Raw genomic sequence first — 17607 nt, 5'->3', positions numbered from 1 at the left:
GCAGGCCTACAATTTTCCGACAAGATAACATCTTGGATTATGTTTAATTTCAAAGAAACTGCAAATTTGATAAAATAGGTAATTTTTGACGGGACGCTTTAGAAATCTTTCCTGACCACACCAAAATTAAGTAGCAAAAAGAACAATTTATTTATGATGTTTGCTATCAAGACCCGGGTATCAAGACAATTGATGATACAAGAGGTCGACCGATTACACTTTTGATAAGTCGTACGTTCATGTTATGCATTTTATCTTGTTTTCGTCAGTAGGATAAAACTACGTTTGAAAATAACTTTTATTCAGAAGAATCCGATGGAAATTTCGGCTAATCTTTACGGAATTAAAATTAAATAATTCACAAGCAGTTTTGATTTTGGTCATATATTGTTTGATTGATTATTTAGTACTGGCTAGTATTTTATCAGCTATGCTATGTTCAAGTTTTACAAAAAGGGTACAGAGAGGTCATAGAGGCCCCTGGGGTAAAAAGGGAAATGCAGATCACCTGCGGGCAAAGCGAACAGAAAATTTGGCAATTAGTCCCCTTAGATTAGCTTAAAATTCCTTTTCCAGAACGATTTCTTGGAGTAATTTTGACACGTTAAATGGTTGTCAATTATCCGACAAAAGCCTGAATTTTCCGACGACATCGCTGATTGGGGGGCCCCCATAACCCCCATAATTTCCGCCACTGTGATCATGGATGTGGCTTCTAGAAGCTGCACGACAATGTCCCTTCCTAATTGTTTAGGACAGCAGCCCATAAAATTGATGTTGTAATTCCAATTCCTATTTACATCAGATAGTTATACTACTTAACGCAAATGCTGAGAATTCTGTAGGTAAAGGTTCTGTAGGATGATTTTCGAGGTTCTGCAGGTAAAAGCTTAGTACAATTTTTGTACAAAATTACAACTGGTCTGTTGCCAGTCGGAAATTTTGTACCCTCATCTAAAATTATTTGTCGACGTCCCTGCGCCTGCTAGATTAAGATAGCATTTTTATTTCAGGCACACATGCCCGAAAACCTTTTTATATGCATGCAATTTTTTCACATTCTTTGATCTCCAAATATTTTTTCGAACTATTTTCTTTGCGAAGCTTCCACGAATCGAGTACGAGGTTGCGCAGGAGGCGGGTGCGAGACCATAGTTCAGAGCGCGAAGCTCATTCCACACACACCTTGAGAGAAGGAAGTAAGTTAAAAGCACAAGCTCAGATCCAGATTTATGGTATGTTGCAGAGTGATGAATATATTATGTATTTGTAGTTGTTAAGCCTTCAAACAATTATTCCATGCTAAATATACCGCTCTTGATAAGCTGGTATTTTGCTGATTGGGAAATACAACGTATGTAAACAAAAAATAATCAGAAGCCAAAAGGTAAACAGGACACATTTCGTCATGATGGTCACGTCAAGATATAACTCTTATTCTGTTATCATTTACGGAGCAAAACATTTGCCATAATCAGCATTTATTTTATCATTTGATCTCCGTCCTTTCGTGGCAGTTTTCGACGAGATCTCGGGAAAAAGAGTACATTTGTGATAAGTGTGCACATTTGAGTGTGCATCGAATTTCTCAGTGAATCTTGAATCCGGCACTTTTCCTGTTTACATCAATTTTACATACCAGGAAAATTCATGATTTAGAGTTGAACTATGCTTACCTTCCACTCATCAGTGGCCGTTATTCAAATTCGGCAAGTAAAGAGATAATTTAAAAAAATAAGGTTTAAAAAGGTCAAAAGGTTTAAAATGATCTCACAAGCAGGGCCACCGAGAGGGTGGCAAATTGCCTAAGGTCCTTGATGTCTCGGGAACCTCATAAAAAGGAATTCCATTTTAAGAGTGGAATTTATTTGTGTATCGTTGAATGATAGTAATCCGTTTTTAGAATGGAAATAATAGTAAAACGTGACAATGAAACAATTGAAACAAAGTAATATTGAAACAATTGCAAGAAAATGACTGCAAGCAACATTCTGAAGTGTATTTTAGGCTAATCTAAAATGGGGTCACAAAAATTTTCTGCTTGCTTTGCTCGCCAGAGTGCCTCTTTTTCCATTTTGCCTCAGCTCTACTCAAAAATCCAAAATGGATCACTCAATTTAGAATGACACACTTTTTTCTAACCTCAGTTCAGACAAATTTAAAAAGTCATTTTGCCATATTTGAAAAAAACTTTCTGATTTGAGCCACATCTAAAAACACGCCCAAATCACGCCCATCCTTCGGGTATGCAAGAGTGCACCCATTGTTTTACAAAAATCTCTCGAGAGTGCAGCTGCCATGGAATCCTTACTGGTCATGCATACCCTCCTAATGCACCCCCCCCCCTAGTTGCTAATGATGATTGATTTTATAATATGGTTTATTGTCATGCAATCTCTGTTTACAATATGGACTTTTAATTTCCTTCATTGGGAAAAATCTGTACCATGGATGATCCCCTATACTGGAGCACAGAGAAGGGTCCATATCATTGTTTTCCAGTGGCACAAAAAGGATCCTGTCAGCAAAATCTATTGATACAAAATAATCTATTTGGAAGGATTAACAGTTAAAATCCTTTAAAACTGAAAGTGCTCTGTAGTTACTGACCAAGTTTCATCAGATCCTCTTTTTGTTTTCAGCCAGGTATAATATGGAGGATGAGGTATCAGCTGATGTCAGTTTAGAAGTTCTACACTGATCTAGTCTACCCATGAGAACTTTAGACATATAAAAATGGCAAATATACCGGCAAGCCAGGTTGATTCTCAGCTTGCAATTGCACTAGAAAAGGTAGAAAATAATACACTTCCTTTTTTCTCATTGTGAAATTTTTATTTGGTGGCATATTGGTGTCAAACTCCTTTATTTGTTAATGTAAAAAAAGTAAATATTCATTTTCCCACCAGAAATGAAACAATGTGTTTGGCTGCTTGTGTAAATGTGTATCCAATAGTTTGTAAACATAGGCACAGCAAAGTTGATCTTTTTTCAAGGGCAGCCCGTTTATTGTGAAATTTATTTATTTATTACATGCCAAGTCTCTTATTGTTACTTAGATTTTGTCATGGTTGTTGTTTCTTAATTAAACCTTGTCTTTATCACCCTGATAGAAAATTTACCAAATAATTTCTTTGCAATGACACTTATTGGAATTACTCTTTAGATGTATTAAAGAAATGTTTAAATTCTTATAGCCTTTTCAATTATATCTATTTTTAATTTGTTGTTGCTCTACATTCAGATTGAAGAAGTTGTTGTTGCAATGCTAAGTGAGACATCTGGTGTTCCTCTTCAAACAATCAAAAGCTTTAGAACTGTTTTAACAAATGTTTGTTCAGGTTGGTACAAATAAACTTTGACATATACATGGAACAGCTCCAATCTGAAAAGATAATATACACTTACAATCGAAAAGTATTGCACCACCCGCCACAAAATGGCAGCATTGTCACAAAAATTTTTTTAAACTGAAATTCAAAAAGCTACAGTAAGTTAAATAAATGTATTAAGATTACTATTTGGGTGGAAATATAATAGAAAATTCATCAAGGGATATTAATAAAAATGAAAGATAAGAAAATAAGCTGTATATTTTTTTTATTTCTAAACCATGCCAACCACTGCAAAAACATGAAAAGAAAAATTGATAATAGAAGTATCTGTAAGATAATTGCAATAGAAAATGTTTTTCTCAGCACAAACTTTTAAGATTTTATTAAGGCAAACTCTGAGACTTTTTGCTTGGGTCTCCAAAACTGTTAATTTCCCTGACTGATATCAAATAATTTTTTGAAAATGTTGGTTGAGCTTCTTTTGTGATCTTGCACCTCAATATGATTTTGCGAATGTTTTTTAAAATCATCATTGTGGCATATCCTGCCTCAAAGGTGTGTTATTAAACTTAGCAGGTCATTCAAAGGTCTCAAAGTATTATTAGTTATATTTATATACATGTCATATCCCAGGGGGCAGTCATGTTATATTGCTCCTTCTGGGTTCTGTCCTTGTAATGTAGTTTAGTAGTTTGTACGTACTGTTCTAGGTAATTTGTTGTGTAAGTCTTTATACCGAATATATATATATAAAAAAAAGGTCTCAAAGCATTGAGGCTGGCCAATAAAAATTTACGGTTTGATATTCTAAAAATATATTTTTTCAGAATTTAAACTTAAAATCTTTCCAATGTTTTAAAGTATTTGATTGGTTTTGAACTTTAAACTGAAGTCTAACGGCTTCACAAAAGTGGTTTGAATTTTGAAGATCATATTGTTTACAACCATGTCACCTTTAGTCTTTCATCAAAGTAGTGCAATACTTTTTGAACGTAAGTAGTGTACAAGTAATTTTTTAGAGATTTTCTGAATTTTTGGTATTTCATGCCTGTCTTTTGAGGTGTGTTTCTATAAATAAGAACAGAGGCAAGTAAGCTACACAACACTCAGAAGTGGGTTTTTGGTTTTTCTTGCAATATTGACAATTTTGAAACATATTATAGGTGCTGATCTAATATCATGGCTAATGAAACATCTACGAATATACAGTAGAGGTAATGTCTTGAAGAAATTATATCTATTTTCAATTGATAATTTTTTTACAAGACAAGCTTGTCTTTTTCAAGCTTCAGGTGAATATAACAGAGCTAATTCATAGGTACAAATAAACTTTGACATATACATAAAACAGCTCCAATCTGGAAAGATAATATCCAAGTAAGGATTTGTGGATTCAAGATGCTTTATGCTATTTGTGTATATATTTCAGTTATAAATTGTTTCTTCAATTTCAAGTCTGGCAATGGTAGAGTATTTTTTGGCTGCTCTAGCAGGTCCGTTTGTTGGTGCTTCAATAGAGAGAGACAAACTGCTCCACTGTTGCACCAAAACAGCATTTGCCTCATTCTAGTTCAATTCTTTTAAAAAACATCTCCATCAAAATAATTTTAACGTCAAAGCTAAGCTCTGAAGTCATAACTATTGAAATCTTGTAAATTTGAAGCTGCCCTTAAATTTTAGTGTAGTTTAAAGTTCACACTTAACACTTTTAATATTCAACAACAGTTTAAAGGACTGCAGGGTCCAAGGCAAAAACATCAGTGAGGCCCTTCTTCGTTACAATTTTATTTTTTCTTGAATATGGACACCTTCTGGCTACCACAAGAGTGGGGCCATAGCCCCTTGGACCCCCCCTAAAACTGCCACTGTCAATAGTTCCAACTTTGTTTTCTAGAGGAAGCTTTATGCTTAGCTAGAACTATTGCATCTCATGGTTATATTCATACTGTGCCAGACTGCAAGCTGACTGCCAAAGATGATGCAACCAGTCATAGATTTCAGGTATGTTTTACTGTACCTGGTTGTTCTAAACCTGTTTATCAGTCATTTCTGCATCTCAACAGTAAGTTTTGATTTTCTGTCGAGAATCATAGATTCAATGAGTTTCATCTAAGCTTATTGAGAGGGCTGCTGTTAGTGGGGTCAAGTCTAGTATTTGATTGGTTTTATGGAGTCCTAAATTTGTTTATAACAGACCAACCCCGTTGCATTTGCCCTGGGAATTGTGTTTTGGCCAGGATCCAGGTTTGATTTGCCTGCATGGGTAACATCATAGCAAAGAGAATAATCCAAAAGTACAGTTTTATTTGATGGTAAAAAGAATTAATTTACTTAAAAATATGTGTGCCAAAAGAGGGGCAAAAGATCCCCCCCTTAAATTGTCCACTTCAAGATTCTTTCAAGAATCAACCAGCTGGCGCTGTGTGAAATACTTCTACCATGACCTCTACTTTTTGTTGTATAACCCTGGGCTAAATTGTTGATGTAATTTCACTTAGAATCAACAATCAAAAAAATTTTAATAGCACAACATTAAACATGCAAATTTTAGAGGGAAAGTAGTTTGTAATGGTAAATGAGGACTTGGCTTTGCCTTACTTGTAAAATATAACCTACACAGCAAATAGCTTCACTATTTCTAGAGCTTTGTCACAAAAAAGTTTGAAATAGTTTTGTATTTGATTAAAAAAACTGGTGTTCAATTTGACCATTGCTGAAGAGTTTTCATGACCTCATAAGGAGTTGTAGGACGCAACTTTGATGGGAAACTATAACAAAAGTCACATGAAGAGCTTATTACAGCAAAAACTGAGCTTTATGCTTTTTTATATGACAAAAATCAATAATGGAGCTTAGATTTGCTGAAAACCAGATCATTTTCAACAAACATTCCCAGGCTGAACTGGAACAGCAAACTTTGAAAATGGCAGTACATGCAAAAATGACTATATAGCGCCATTCTGAAAACAGCAGCCATGAATTTGCAGGCTTATTACATCAATGTCCTAGCCTCACCCATTGCAAATCTCGATTAAATAAAGTTACATCTAGCAAACAATTTTCTTGTTGAGGTGCTAGAAAATTTTGTTGGGTGATTAAAGAGAGTTACTCTAATTCACAGAACCAATATTTTTGGCCATCTGCATACAACGAAGTGACTGTTCATAACTATGGTATGTCAGTTTTTGAAATCTAGTAACAGGAAGATATTTTAGGCTTTTTAGCCACTAACAACATCTTGGTGTTGTTTTCATCAAAAACTGTCGAATCGTAAAGAAAACTGAAAAATATTCTTTATGTGCCAGTTATATCAATATGCGAGTATTTTAATTAAGGCATCTCAATTAGATTTGTGACATAGGAATAGAGAAGTACTTTTTCAGGAAAGCGTGGCGATAATCAATAAAAATTCTCCACGTTTACGTTGAAATTAAACCAGCTTCATTTGTTTGTCTTTTCAATAAAAAACTGTGCAGCGGCAAAGATAGGCTAACGTATCTATTGTCAGAACAGAAGAATGTAAGTGACCCTTTTCTTAATTCGAAAAGCAAACCCTTTTTATATCGAATCAAATGCTTGGCAACTGCATTTTTGTTTGTTGTTTCATTTTCGTGACATTTAGCCGTCTATTTGTGCAAACGGATGATTTCAAATAAAAGCCGATTGCAGCTGGATGAATGGGAACTGGTATGTACAAACTGAAATTTATTATGATTTATAATCTGTTTGAATCATGCACCAAGTTTAATCAATTAACTTTCCATTATTATTTGGCTTTTGATGAAAGGTTGGATTTTTCATATTCTCGACGAGCTCAGTAGGTGTTCCAAAAGATCTAAGCATAGATTGCCCCACAATGGACAATGCATTTTAGGTTTTATCGAAGCATTGTTACTCAATATATTTTCTCTTGTAGCATTAGCACTGTCGTGTGTTCACCTCTACTCCCGTTTTATTGAGAAGAGTATCATATTTTCTTGTAATGTAGCAATCTTGATTCACCATATCCCAGCATGCATCATTTACAACAGCTATATGGAAATAGTGACGCAATAATAGATTTACCTAGACAATATTACATCTTCAGTTATTCCTTTTCCATTTTTTAAGGAGTAATCGAAGCTGTTAATTGGTTTTCCATTTTGACATCATTTATGATATGTACCGAATGTATAAATCTAAGTTATATTTAATGAAAATTGCAGCTTAGGTATACGATACCGTGAAAACAGATCTGTAGACGCTTTGGTGTGTAGAAGGTTCTAAATTGCAACTCTAAACTTTACATTTAGTAAGATCATCAGGCAACTTTCCTAGCACGTCACATTAAAGGTAACACTCAGAGTTACTGCTTAGAACTGTCCTGTTCTACATATCTGTTTAATGTGGAATAATTTTCCCAGTGTCAGATGAGTATAGAATATAGGAACATTTTGCATTCGTGTTGCAGGAGGTGTTTACGAAGCTCAGAAGACAGTTAGAAAAGAGATGGGACCTAATTTACATGGAGGCTGATGCGAAATACAAGTGCATTTTTTTTCTTATCTTGCTCCATTTTCATCAAGAATTATGTTTACAATGTCGAAACAAATCTTGTATGTTTTATATATAAGAATCTGTGTTATATTTAAATTTAGTGTGTTTTGCTATGTGGCTTTATTTGCATGGACACATATTTTCCTGTAATATGGAACCAAGAAGTTCCTTAAAGTGTCCTTAAAAAGTCAGGAAAGTACAAAAACGGGAAGGTTTTGAGGGTATCCATCCTGAAAAACATTGCATCTTTTATGGCGCTCAGGCCATTTGCCATCTAAAGGTACAACATTCTGGCCAGCTGCTATATCAGCTATTGATCCTGTGTATCTATTAAGCTTACAATCCAGGCATCTAAGATGGGTTGTTTTGGTGCCATTTTTGTTTAAGCTGCTTTTTTGTGTCTTGTTGAGAAATTGTCAAAACGTTTTTTTATTATTCAATCCTTTAATTTCCAGAGTCGAGAAGAAAAAGGACAAAGCGCAGAAGCGAATAAATGAAACTCAAGAAAGGGCCTTTTGGAATCTCCACAGACCACCGGTAAGAAATTAAGTTATATCTTTTCCTCTTAAATTTGTATTTTTAAAGGTCAAATGCATTTCCAATGCCCTCACACTCACAAATTAGTCCGTTATTGACATCATATCCAGCAGTTGGTTTTTATTGAAGTATGTGATTTTTTAACCTACAAACTCATTGTGCCTTTAGTTGATAGAAATTAGGGGTGTACCGAATCAGGATTTTCAGAATCCGGCCGGAACCGGATTTACCGGATTTCTTTGTGGAATATCCGGCCGGATTCTACCGGATAATCTGACCATTTATAGAATTTTAAGTAATAAAAAGTTTTGAGCCACTTTGCGAAAAAATGTATAGCGAGAAGATCAAAGAGACCTATTCAGGGTTGCCAGATTGAATTTACAAACGAAGGCTAGACTGGTGAGCAATTTAAGTCAAAATGCTCATAAAAAGGCCAAATCAAAAACTCTCTCAAGAATCCATCGAGCAGGCACTGGTTATATTTCTACGCTTGTGCCTGTTAGATAATTTCTTAATTTTGATAAGAATCTTACTTTTTTCCAAAACCCTTTGCTAATATCAAGATAATATTTAGGTTAGGTGATAAAATTTGAAATTTGGTTAACACTTTGTAGTTAACTACTAACTATTCTATGAATGTAGTAATTATTTATTAATTTTGGACGTCTGCTGAAAAGGCCAACAAGGTCAAATTTTTCCAGGCAATCTAAATCTAAAAACCAAAAATGAAAAATTTGGCCTAAAAAGCCGATCTGGCAACCCTGGATCAAATTTGTGAATTATATCATCCAGTCTTCCTGTTTCGTGATGACGAGCACTTTCATTTCAAATCTGTTTTCAAGGCGCTTGTTTTATCATCGATATTGTTTAGTTGTGGAAAATCCATTTTTGATCACTGTATGAAGGGAGTCTGACTTGGTTTTCCAAATTTTCTTAGTTTTGATTAAAGCTTTGGAAAATCCGGCAACTGGCCGGATTTCGGAAACAAATCCGGCCGGAACCGGATTTTCAAAAAATCAGCAATCCGGCGCCGGATTATCCGGCCTACCGGATATCCGGTACATCCCTAATAGAAATCAGCTTAGAGGAAAAATTTTGCAGAATTGCTAAATTAGATCTACATTTTGTCAACTAAAAACTTGAAAGTTTGTCTAAATCTTTCAGTAAGACCCCACTTTTGTTTTCCTGAACATCACGAAGATTTGATCGAAGGAATAAGTCGTGGTTAGAAAGATAAGCTATTCTTGATCCATAATTACTGAAACATTAACCAAAGGTCGCTAAAATTGCGATGATTTAGGAGCTCAGACTAGAAGTTAAAACCATAATTTATCGCTACTAAGTATGGTATGGTGTAGGTCAGAACCCTTTTCATTGCTGAATTAAAAACCTCTGTAATCCATGGACTGTTAGCTTTAGAATAATGAATAATGAAGTACAGGGGATCGTAATTTTGAAAAGTTATATTCATTCATCGATATATGAGAGAGCAGTCTTATTTTGTGAAATGTCATAGTTCTAATATATACCTATAATTAAGAATTTTTTTCTCTGAGAATTAATTTTTTATTAAAACATATCTTGTCATGTTATGTTATATTTCCATTAAGAATATAAAATCGAAGAGAAAATGCACGATAATTTTCCTGAAATTTCATTTTCCAGGCTTTGACAGTACTTTGATCACTTATTTTAGCCTGGTGCCAAAAATGTTCTGGAAGCCGACATAAAGAAAGTAAGAATGGATGAAAATGGTTTTGGACCGAGGCATGGAAAGGTAAGTTGGTCACCTAGACGTGGGAACCAAAGGGTACATGGGTGCACATGCCACTTTTTGCAGCTAACGGAGGTACCCCTTTTTTGCCAACTTTGCCCTTGCCCCCCAACTTTTAAAATGCTTCTTACGTCAATGGATGGGCGATTCATGCTTATTTAACGCTTTCAAAACCATGGGTCAGTTATATATGTCTCACACGTAAAAGAAGTCGCTCATATTATTACCTTTTGATGAAAGAGGTTCAGTGTGACCCCCTTGATCAAAAATTGATCAAAGATCGACTAGACCATCTTTCAGCGACCCCAATTGATCGCTATGAAATTAGCTTCTTTCTGTCTGTTGAAACATATGAAACTTTCACTTCAAAATCGTTTAAAATGCTTTCCGTATAGGAAACCAAAATTTGTTTGCCACGGGGAGGTAGATTGATTGTCAACTGCCCCCTCCCCCCCCCCCTTGAGCTGTTAGATGAAGGGGAGGAGACCATTCGTATCATGGATGGTACTTTGACTCAAACGCTCGATCTTGTGCACTTTGAAGTGTTTTGTAATGAACCTGCATGTCAAGGGCAATGCTGCCATGATTGGGGATGTCACAATATGTTCAAACTTATTGCTGCTCAACCGTAGTGAATAGAATAATTTCACTTTGGCCTTCCTAATCTTTAACAGCAATACTTCATGCGGAGGGCGCCCATACTTCCTTAATCTATTCAATTTCTATCAACAAATCAATTTTACATATAAACCCCGTTTCCTTTTAATCTTCATTGAAGCCCATTTTTTCGAGAGTGTAGGAGTTGAAATATCGTCTATCAAATATTGCACAGTTTGACTGTTGTTTTATTGATGTTTTGGTGATTCTATAATTGGTTGACACTTCTAATTACAAACTATGTTTGTTGTTCACGTAGGCCCGGGTTAGCCTCCAATTAGCCGCGGCAAAGATGTCTGAAGATGCTTTGAATCATGCTCTAGACGATGCAATGAGAAAGGTGTGTTAATCCATACCTTTTATTTTCTCGCCAGTTCTATTCATCTTCTACTTTGCCGATCGTCATAGACGTTACTGTTTTTTTGCTCTTGTCTTTGTATTACCTTGATCTTAATTGTTTCAGGTAGATGATATTCGACAACTGTTTCTAAAGCAAAGAATCAAGTCTTCGTCAGCTGCAGAAAGGTACATTGTTTAATGTCATATCCATGCCATAATTGAAGGCGTAAAGGCCCATTTTTGTTTAAAGAAGTATAAGATATGGAGAGAAACTGACTGACAGAAAGAAAGGCAAAAAGATTAAAGGAAGAGTACAAGTTTTTGAGGGAAAGTAAAGGGAGAGGGAAAAAATAGAATGATGAGAGAAAACGTCTTTAGAAATATAAATAGAAGAACAGGTGAAGTATAGATAGAAATTGAGGAAAAGAGAAAGAATTAGGGCTAGAAAGAAACGAAAGTATAAGAGTGGAAAGGAACAACAGGGCTAGAAAATAGAAAGAAAGAAGTTACGGAAAAGGTGAAAGAAAGGAAAGATATAGCGTATTTGAAGTTCTTGTGAGAATCAAATCATTGCTAGAAATATTCACAACATATGTATTTCTTACATTGTTCTGCATGGTTAATGAATCATTAGTGTGTGTTACCTTTTTCATTTTTCAGCCTTTTTTTCGAGGTGCTAATAAGCGATCTTAGAAACTGTTGTAGGATTTCCAACTCACAAACAAAACATAACTTTGTTATATGGATTCTGAGTTGATTCTTATTTTCTTTCAGTTTGATCAAGAAAACATCACAATACGCAACATATGACCCACTTCTCACCACCCCAACACCATCAAATCCCTGGATATCAGATGACAATGCATTCTGGCAAGATAATAACAAAAAGTAAGAAATATTGAGGCCCCTGATTAAGAAAGTAAATAGAAGAACCATTCATTGTAGAGTGACTTATACCATTAATAAGGTATTTTCAAAAAATACAATACGCTTCTACCTCAAATGCACGGTTTTTGGTATGTTGGGTGTGGTACTTTATCCAAATAACGACAATATAATGAGTAATAAACTAAGTACCAAAATGAAATAGACTGTTAAAAATACGATGTTTTGAGCATATACTCATTATATTGTCGTTATGTTTCTTTCTGTATGTGTATTAGCTGTAGTTTAAAGTATATAAGCTAAGACAGTACATAAAACCATGGATAGGTCAGTTTGTAGATGAAACACAGAACTTCAACTTAGAACTGTCCTGTTCGATACACCAGAGCGTGTACAGCTCTGCCTATACTGCATTGAGAACTCTATCACAGACCAATAAGAGCTGCTCATGATATATTAAGTATTTTTGCAGGCGAATCGATGGTTTAGGGCAAAAAGAACAAAGCGAGGTCTATGAAGTATAAGCTTTGCATCGAGGTTATTAAGCAGATGAGTTGGAAAGGAAATAAGTATAAGAGTTAGAAAGTTATTCAAAAAATAACGTAGTATAAAAATGTATAAAAAAGTAAGCAAGAAAGAACGTAACAAGTAAGATTAATATGAATAATAGGCAACCAGGAAGTTAATGAATAAAAAGAAGAAGAAACTGGATGGCAGATATATTTTATTTTTGTACAAGTTGCCGGTTGTATAGTTCATTGACTGCTCATTGCGTTCTTTGAGAGATCAGTAATGACATGATTTAAGCTTCAAGTAAAAACATTTTGAGTTAAACTTGCGCTGCATCATGTTTTAGAGCTGTTCCTCCCCAAAAGCAAGTCCGTCGTTGGTGCTTTTCGTTGGACGACTTGTTGAGTGATCCCCAAGGAACAATGATATTTTTGAAATATTTGGAAAAAGAATTCAGTGCAGAAAATCTAAGGTAAGGTGCTAGTGGCGAATGATCTTATTAGCATTATTAATTTCGTGGCTTTTTCTGACTGTGAAATATCTTGTTCTCGTTTTTAGAATATGTCTTGTTATAAGTCTTGTTTTTAGAATGTAGTAGGCTTTAAGCTGGTGAGAACGCAGTATTTTTATGATGGATGGAAGGGCTCATATTGTATGCACTATGCAGAACAAGGAGAGCACCCCATATTGACGAAAGGTGAGCAGGATTTGAGGAAAAGGTGAGCAGGATTTGAGGAAAAGAAAACAGGGTTAAATGGGTACGCCGAGAAAAGGACATGACCACTAGTATAAATGATTTAAAAGTGTTAATTTATCTATTCATTATATATTCTTTATAAACTTCCTTACAATGAATGTTAAATTAGCTAGAAATTTGACTTTGACTTTCAGGTTTTGGCTCGCTGTAGAAGAATTCAAGTACTGCCCTCTTTCATCAATTAACAGCACTGCCAAGGAAATCCTAAGGTTTGAATATTTTCAGTTATTGCCTGCGTAATGCCCTCGAGTTCTCTAAATTTTATTTTCTAAGTATCTTGTCTTTATCCTTTACTATGCTGTGTTTTAAAAAAGCTAAAACGTTATGTTCCGACCCTTGCAACTTGAGAGGGAATGAGCTTCAAACTGTTTCTATTTTTCTTCATATGTAAAAGAAATTCAGTTTTTAAAACTGGTATTAAGAACAGCAGCCATTCATTCGATTTACTGAAAAAAGTAAACTGAAACATTTTTGGTTTAGTTAATTTTCTTAAAATATCGGGAAAGTGAAGTTCTTTTCTTGCAAAACTTTTCATTTGACACTTCTAAAAGTACAGAACTCTGAGATATGACGAATTGATGAATTTCCTCGAATTGAAAAATCTAAAATGGATAGTATGGTCCTCCTTTTTCTTGCAATCTTTTTTTACATTTATTTAACTCAAAAAGTTTAATTCGAAACTTATATCACTGATGCCAATATGTTTTTAATTTGTTAGCATCTTTTGCAAATTTGCCAAAAACAGTAAATTTTTACAGGGGCCAGCAAGTAGGAGTTTCTTCCTAAAAATGAGCTAGTAAATCTATCCTCATTTGTTTGTTGTGAATGCAATAATATATATTTTCTAACAGTATTGCTATCTGATAAATGTCTTGCTTTTTCTATCTTTCATCCACAGGGATTACATTGGTAACAATGCTGTTTATCCTATTAACGTTGATCAGAGAGCAGTTGAACTGGTCAAAGAAAGAATGCTAGCTCCAAATCATTCCACCTTTGATCCTGCCCAGGTATTCTTCATTTTTGTGTGGACCTGAGCAATAACTTGGCGCTATATTGTTTATCGATATAACATGTTCCCTAAAAAACATTATCCCCCCCTGTCCGACTTTTCCCCGGCAATATAGTCATGAAGTACCAACTTGTCCCAGACCATTTAGTCAAGCAGCAACCATTTCTCTCCGACCATGTAGGCAAGTAGTTACCTCTCCTCGACAGCTATGTAGTGCCCCTTCTCTCTGACCATGTAGTCTTTTAGTACTTCTTCCTCCATGTCCATGCTGTTAGGCACCACCCTCTCATCCAAGGCCATGTATTTGAGGAGTACCTTCTCCTCACCGACCCTAGAAGCATCGTTCTGCAAAGTTTTGATTTTTTATTTCTCTCTGGTTTAGAGCTATTTCCAATGATAGGACTGTGGACATTATGTTTGTGATCAACCACGATGTTAGCGCCAGAGTTGATTGTTTTAAAGAATTTCGCATTTTTTGTGTGCTTTATATATGATGCTGCTTTGCACAATTTAGAAATAATATCTGTTCGTTCTCGTATTTCTCTAGAACCAGATTTACACCCTAATGAAGACAGATACCTACAAGCGATTTTTGAAGTCAGAGAATTATTTGTCGCTTTTAAGAGATACTCCACAATCAAGGCGTGGGTAGGTTGAATCTAGAAAAGTCTATAACTTTTTAAGATTGTTAGACGGAATTAAATATTTGGTCAAACGACTTTCTGGTTGTACGAAACTTCAGAATTCCAAAAAAAACTTTATCTTATTTGAAGACATTGCTGTGCTATGATAGAGATTTGAGCCCCCCCCTCTTCTACCTGTAGGAGGTAAGCATTAACGGGTCACACTGTGATTGTGTCGTTGGTTGATCCAGCCTTCATAATTATATATACTTTCAGTTTCCAAGTGATCCAACATCTTTCATCAAATTTGTGCTGCAGGGCCTTCTTCATTTTCAATAGAAAAGTGGTTTAAGAAGGGTGTGTCTTAGCAACCAAATGAACATTGTTGCTTTCCTGGTTATTGAACTACGAATGGTTTGAAATCCTTTTGACTGGGCTTTCCATCCACATTCCTCTATCAATCAACTCCTTCTAATACGTTTTGTGATTTGTTTTGGGGCGTATTAAATCCTTTAAGCCTGCCTTAAACTGACATCGCTTTTCAAAAGCCCCTCCAAATTCGTTTTCCTATAGTTATTCTATAATTTCACAACTGGAAATGATTCTTAGTGGTTCATTATAAAAATTTCAGGCGAAGTCGAACTGCTCAGTGGTTTGTGTAGCATTAAGCGAAAGATTATTGCTGATGGCCTGTGATAAAAAGCAAAGGACTGGCTTCTCTGTAGTGATGTCAATTCAAGACTTCATACACGTTTATTTACTAATCATTTCTCTGTATACCCGCCCATTCAACGACATACCCGATCGTACAAACTGCATGCCCTCGTCTTGTATGAAGTTTCATATCCCCCTCTTAGCAATGCATTGACAGATTGTTTAATTAAAGGTCTCCGCGCCTTATTTCATAGTGTGTTCTATGGTTTCGGCAAGATGTGGCCCTAACATTGAGGAGTCAATGTTCCCAAGTTCCCTGAATTTTTCGAAAATGCCTAGAATAAACCCAGGAAGGATGAAACCATTTGGAATGCATATCTTAGCCACATAGTCAAAATACTACTTTCTTCCCATGAATAAAATCAGTATGTTCCAAAGCATGGAAAAACTATAAGCATGGCCTAAAAACTTGTCCCTTCACCGCTTTTGCTTATTTTTCATGTAAACATAACGCAGGAATAACGTCCCAGTTCATTTCGTTGTAGGATCGTAGATGCAATTAAAGGATGGCGCAGTCCAAACAAATAATGCGAACCATAGTAACCTCGTTTTCGTTTTTCACATCCATTGACGTCATTTTCAGATATTGTTATTTTTGCTGACACTTTGTCTTTATATCTTTTATTCGATTTTTCGAGTAATTGCGTGGATTTTCACTGTTGCATTTGAGACAAGACGTCCTTATCTCACTATCAAATGTGATTTCTAGAATGCTAATTATTTGAGAAATCAAAATTGTGCATAACTTTGAGTGAGCAAAGCTCTGACTCCTTTGTCATTTCAGTCACTTGAAAGAAAACACCAGTTCCATAGGCGTAAGAGACCCAGGGGCTGGGAGGACTGCAGCCACCTAGTCAAGCAAATTTATCGCATTTGAGGCTCCATTGCGGCAATTCTTTCTCAATGACTTAATAATACTCGGGTAAGACCCGTACTTAGCCCACACACCCCCCCCCTCCATTTTGCGTCCGCTACGCCCATTACCCGTTCGTACATTTAAATTAAAGGTTCTTTTGCCAGTTTCTGATGCGTTCGACTACTATGTACCTTATCCCCTTTTTTCATTTAATGAATAAATGACTGGTCTACTTTATTGAAAGAATAAAACCCAAAAAATGAGCACTTGGGACGCTGAGCTTAGTTTTTTTCCTCGTTGTTTCGAAGACAAATTCATGGCCATAAGATTTGGTATTAAAAACACAAAGTAATACATTTCTTCATTTTTACTTTATAAATGTTATTATGATTTTATTGAATATAACCTTTGTACGCCACATTCTTGATTCATCCTTGTAATTGATGTTGTAATTGTATTTATCCGTTTAAATATTTCAAATCATGTACAGATACTTTATAAATATGTTAAATTTATATTGTATAAGCTGATACCTGGTTTTGTGGACAAGATAAATTGTTAAACAAATGATTATGAATATTTTTCAATGGAACAGAAACCCTGTGTTTTATTATCGTTTCTTAAGAGTTTCTTAATTATGATGTCATGAATGATGATATGAAATGTTCGTGATCCTTTTCATCACTTCAAGAGATTCGCTTCCGTTCTGATGCTGATTTTGATGTGGGAAGTATATTTTTATCCCTTGTGTCTTAAGTTCTAGGCCAACAGGGCAATCTTGTTCTTGGATTTTACAAGATTTCGTTGTTCTCAGTTTTATCACGATTTAATAGTTTCTTAATTGTTTTGCTTCGAGTACTGAAGTTTCTTAATTTTTTCTGACTGTCCAGTACTCGTTTCTTATAGCCAGTTTCTTATAAAAAAAATGAGTGTATTTCCTCAAATTTAGAACCGACACTTCTTGTATCAATGGTTGTTTGATATTCTGACACCGGATAGCTGTCAAAGCACTGTGATTTTCATGCAGATGTGCGTTTGTTTTGCTAGGCACCACTTTATGAAGAACTTGAAT

At 35.2% G+C, this 17607-nt stretch overlaps 1 protein-coding gene across 2 annotated transcripts; it reads left to right on the top strand.

Moving 5' to 3' along the window:
- Positions 1-1112: 1112 nt before the first annotated feature.
- Positions 1113-17148, top strand: LOC135681504 (regulator of G protein signaling 7). 2 transcript variants are annotated; one of them, XM_065196012.2, is made up of 18 exons: positions 1113-1235; positions 2643-2793; positions 3245-3341; positions 4499-4549; positions 5230-5336; positions 6457-6508; positions 6958-7022; positions 7786-7862; positions 8327-8408; positions 10105-10185; positions 11099-11179; positions 11303-11364; positions 11953-12066; positions 12920-13045; positions 13465-13539; positions 14229-14340; positions 14890-14990; positions 16165-17148. In XM_065196012.2, the coding sequence occupies exons 2-18, from the start codon at positions 2737-2739 to the stop codon at positions 16205-16207; spliced, it is 1383 nt and encodes a 460-aa protein (XP_065052084.2). In that variant the 5' UTR covers positions 1113-1235; positions 2643-2736; the 3' UTR covers positions 16208-17148. The 2 variants fall into 2 exon arrangements, with proteins under 2 accessions (XP_065052084.2, XP_065052085.2); XM_065196013.2 differs by lacking the exon at positions 16165-17148 and adding an exon at positions 15597-16151.
- Positions 17149-17607: the final 459 nt, after the last annotated feature.

Source organism: Rhopilema esculentum, chromosome 12 (assembly GCF_057945365.1).
Source record: "Rhopilema esculentum isolate cy_ngs chromosome 12, ASM5794536v1, whole genome shotgun sequence".
NCBI classification, from domain to species: domain Eukaryota; kingdom Metazoa; phylum Cnidaria; class Scyphozoa; order Rhizostomeae; family Rhizostomatidae; genus Rhopilema; species Rhopilema esculentum.
Note: the sequence above shows the minus strand (reverse complement) of the source record. Positions and strands in the feature narration are given on the sequence as shown.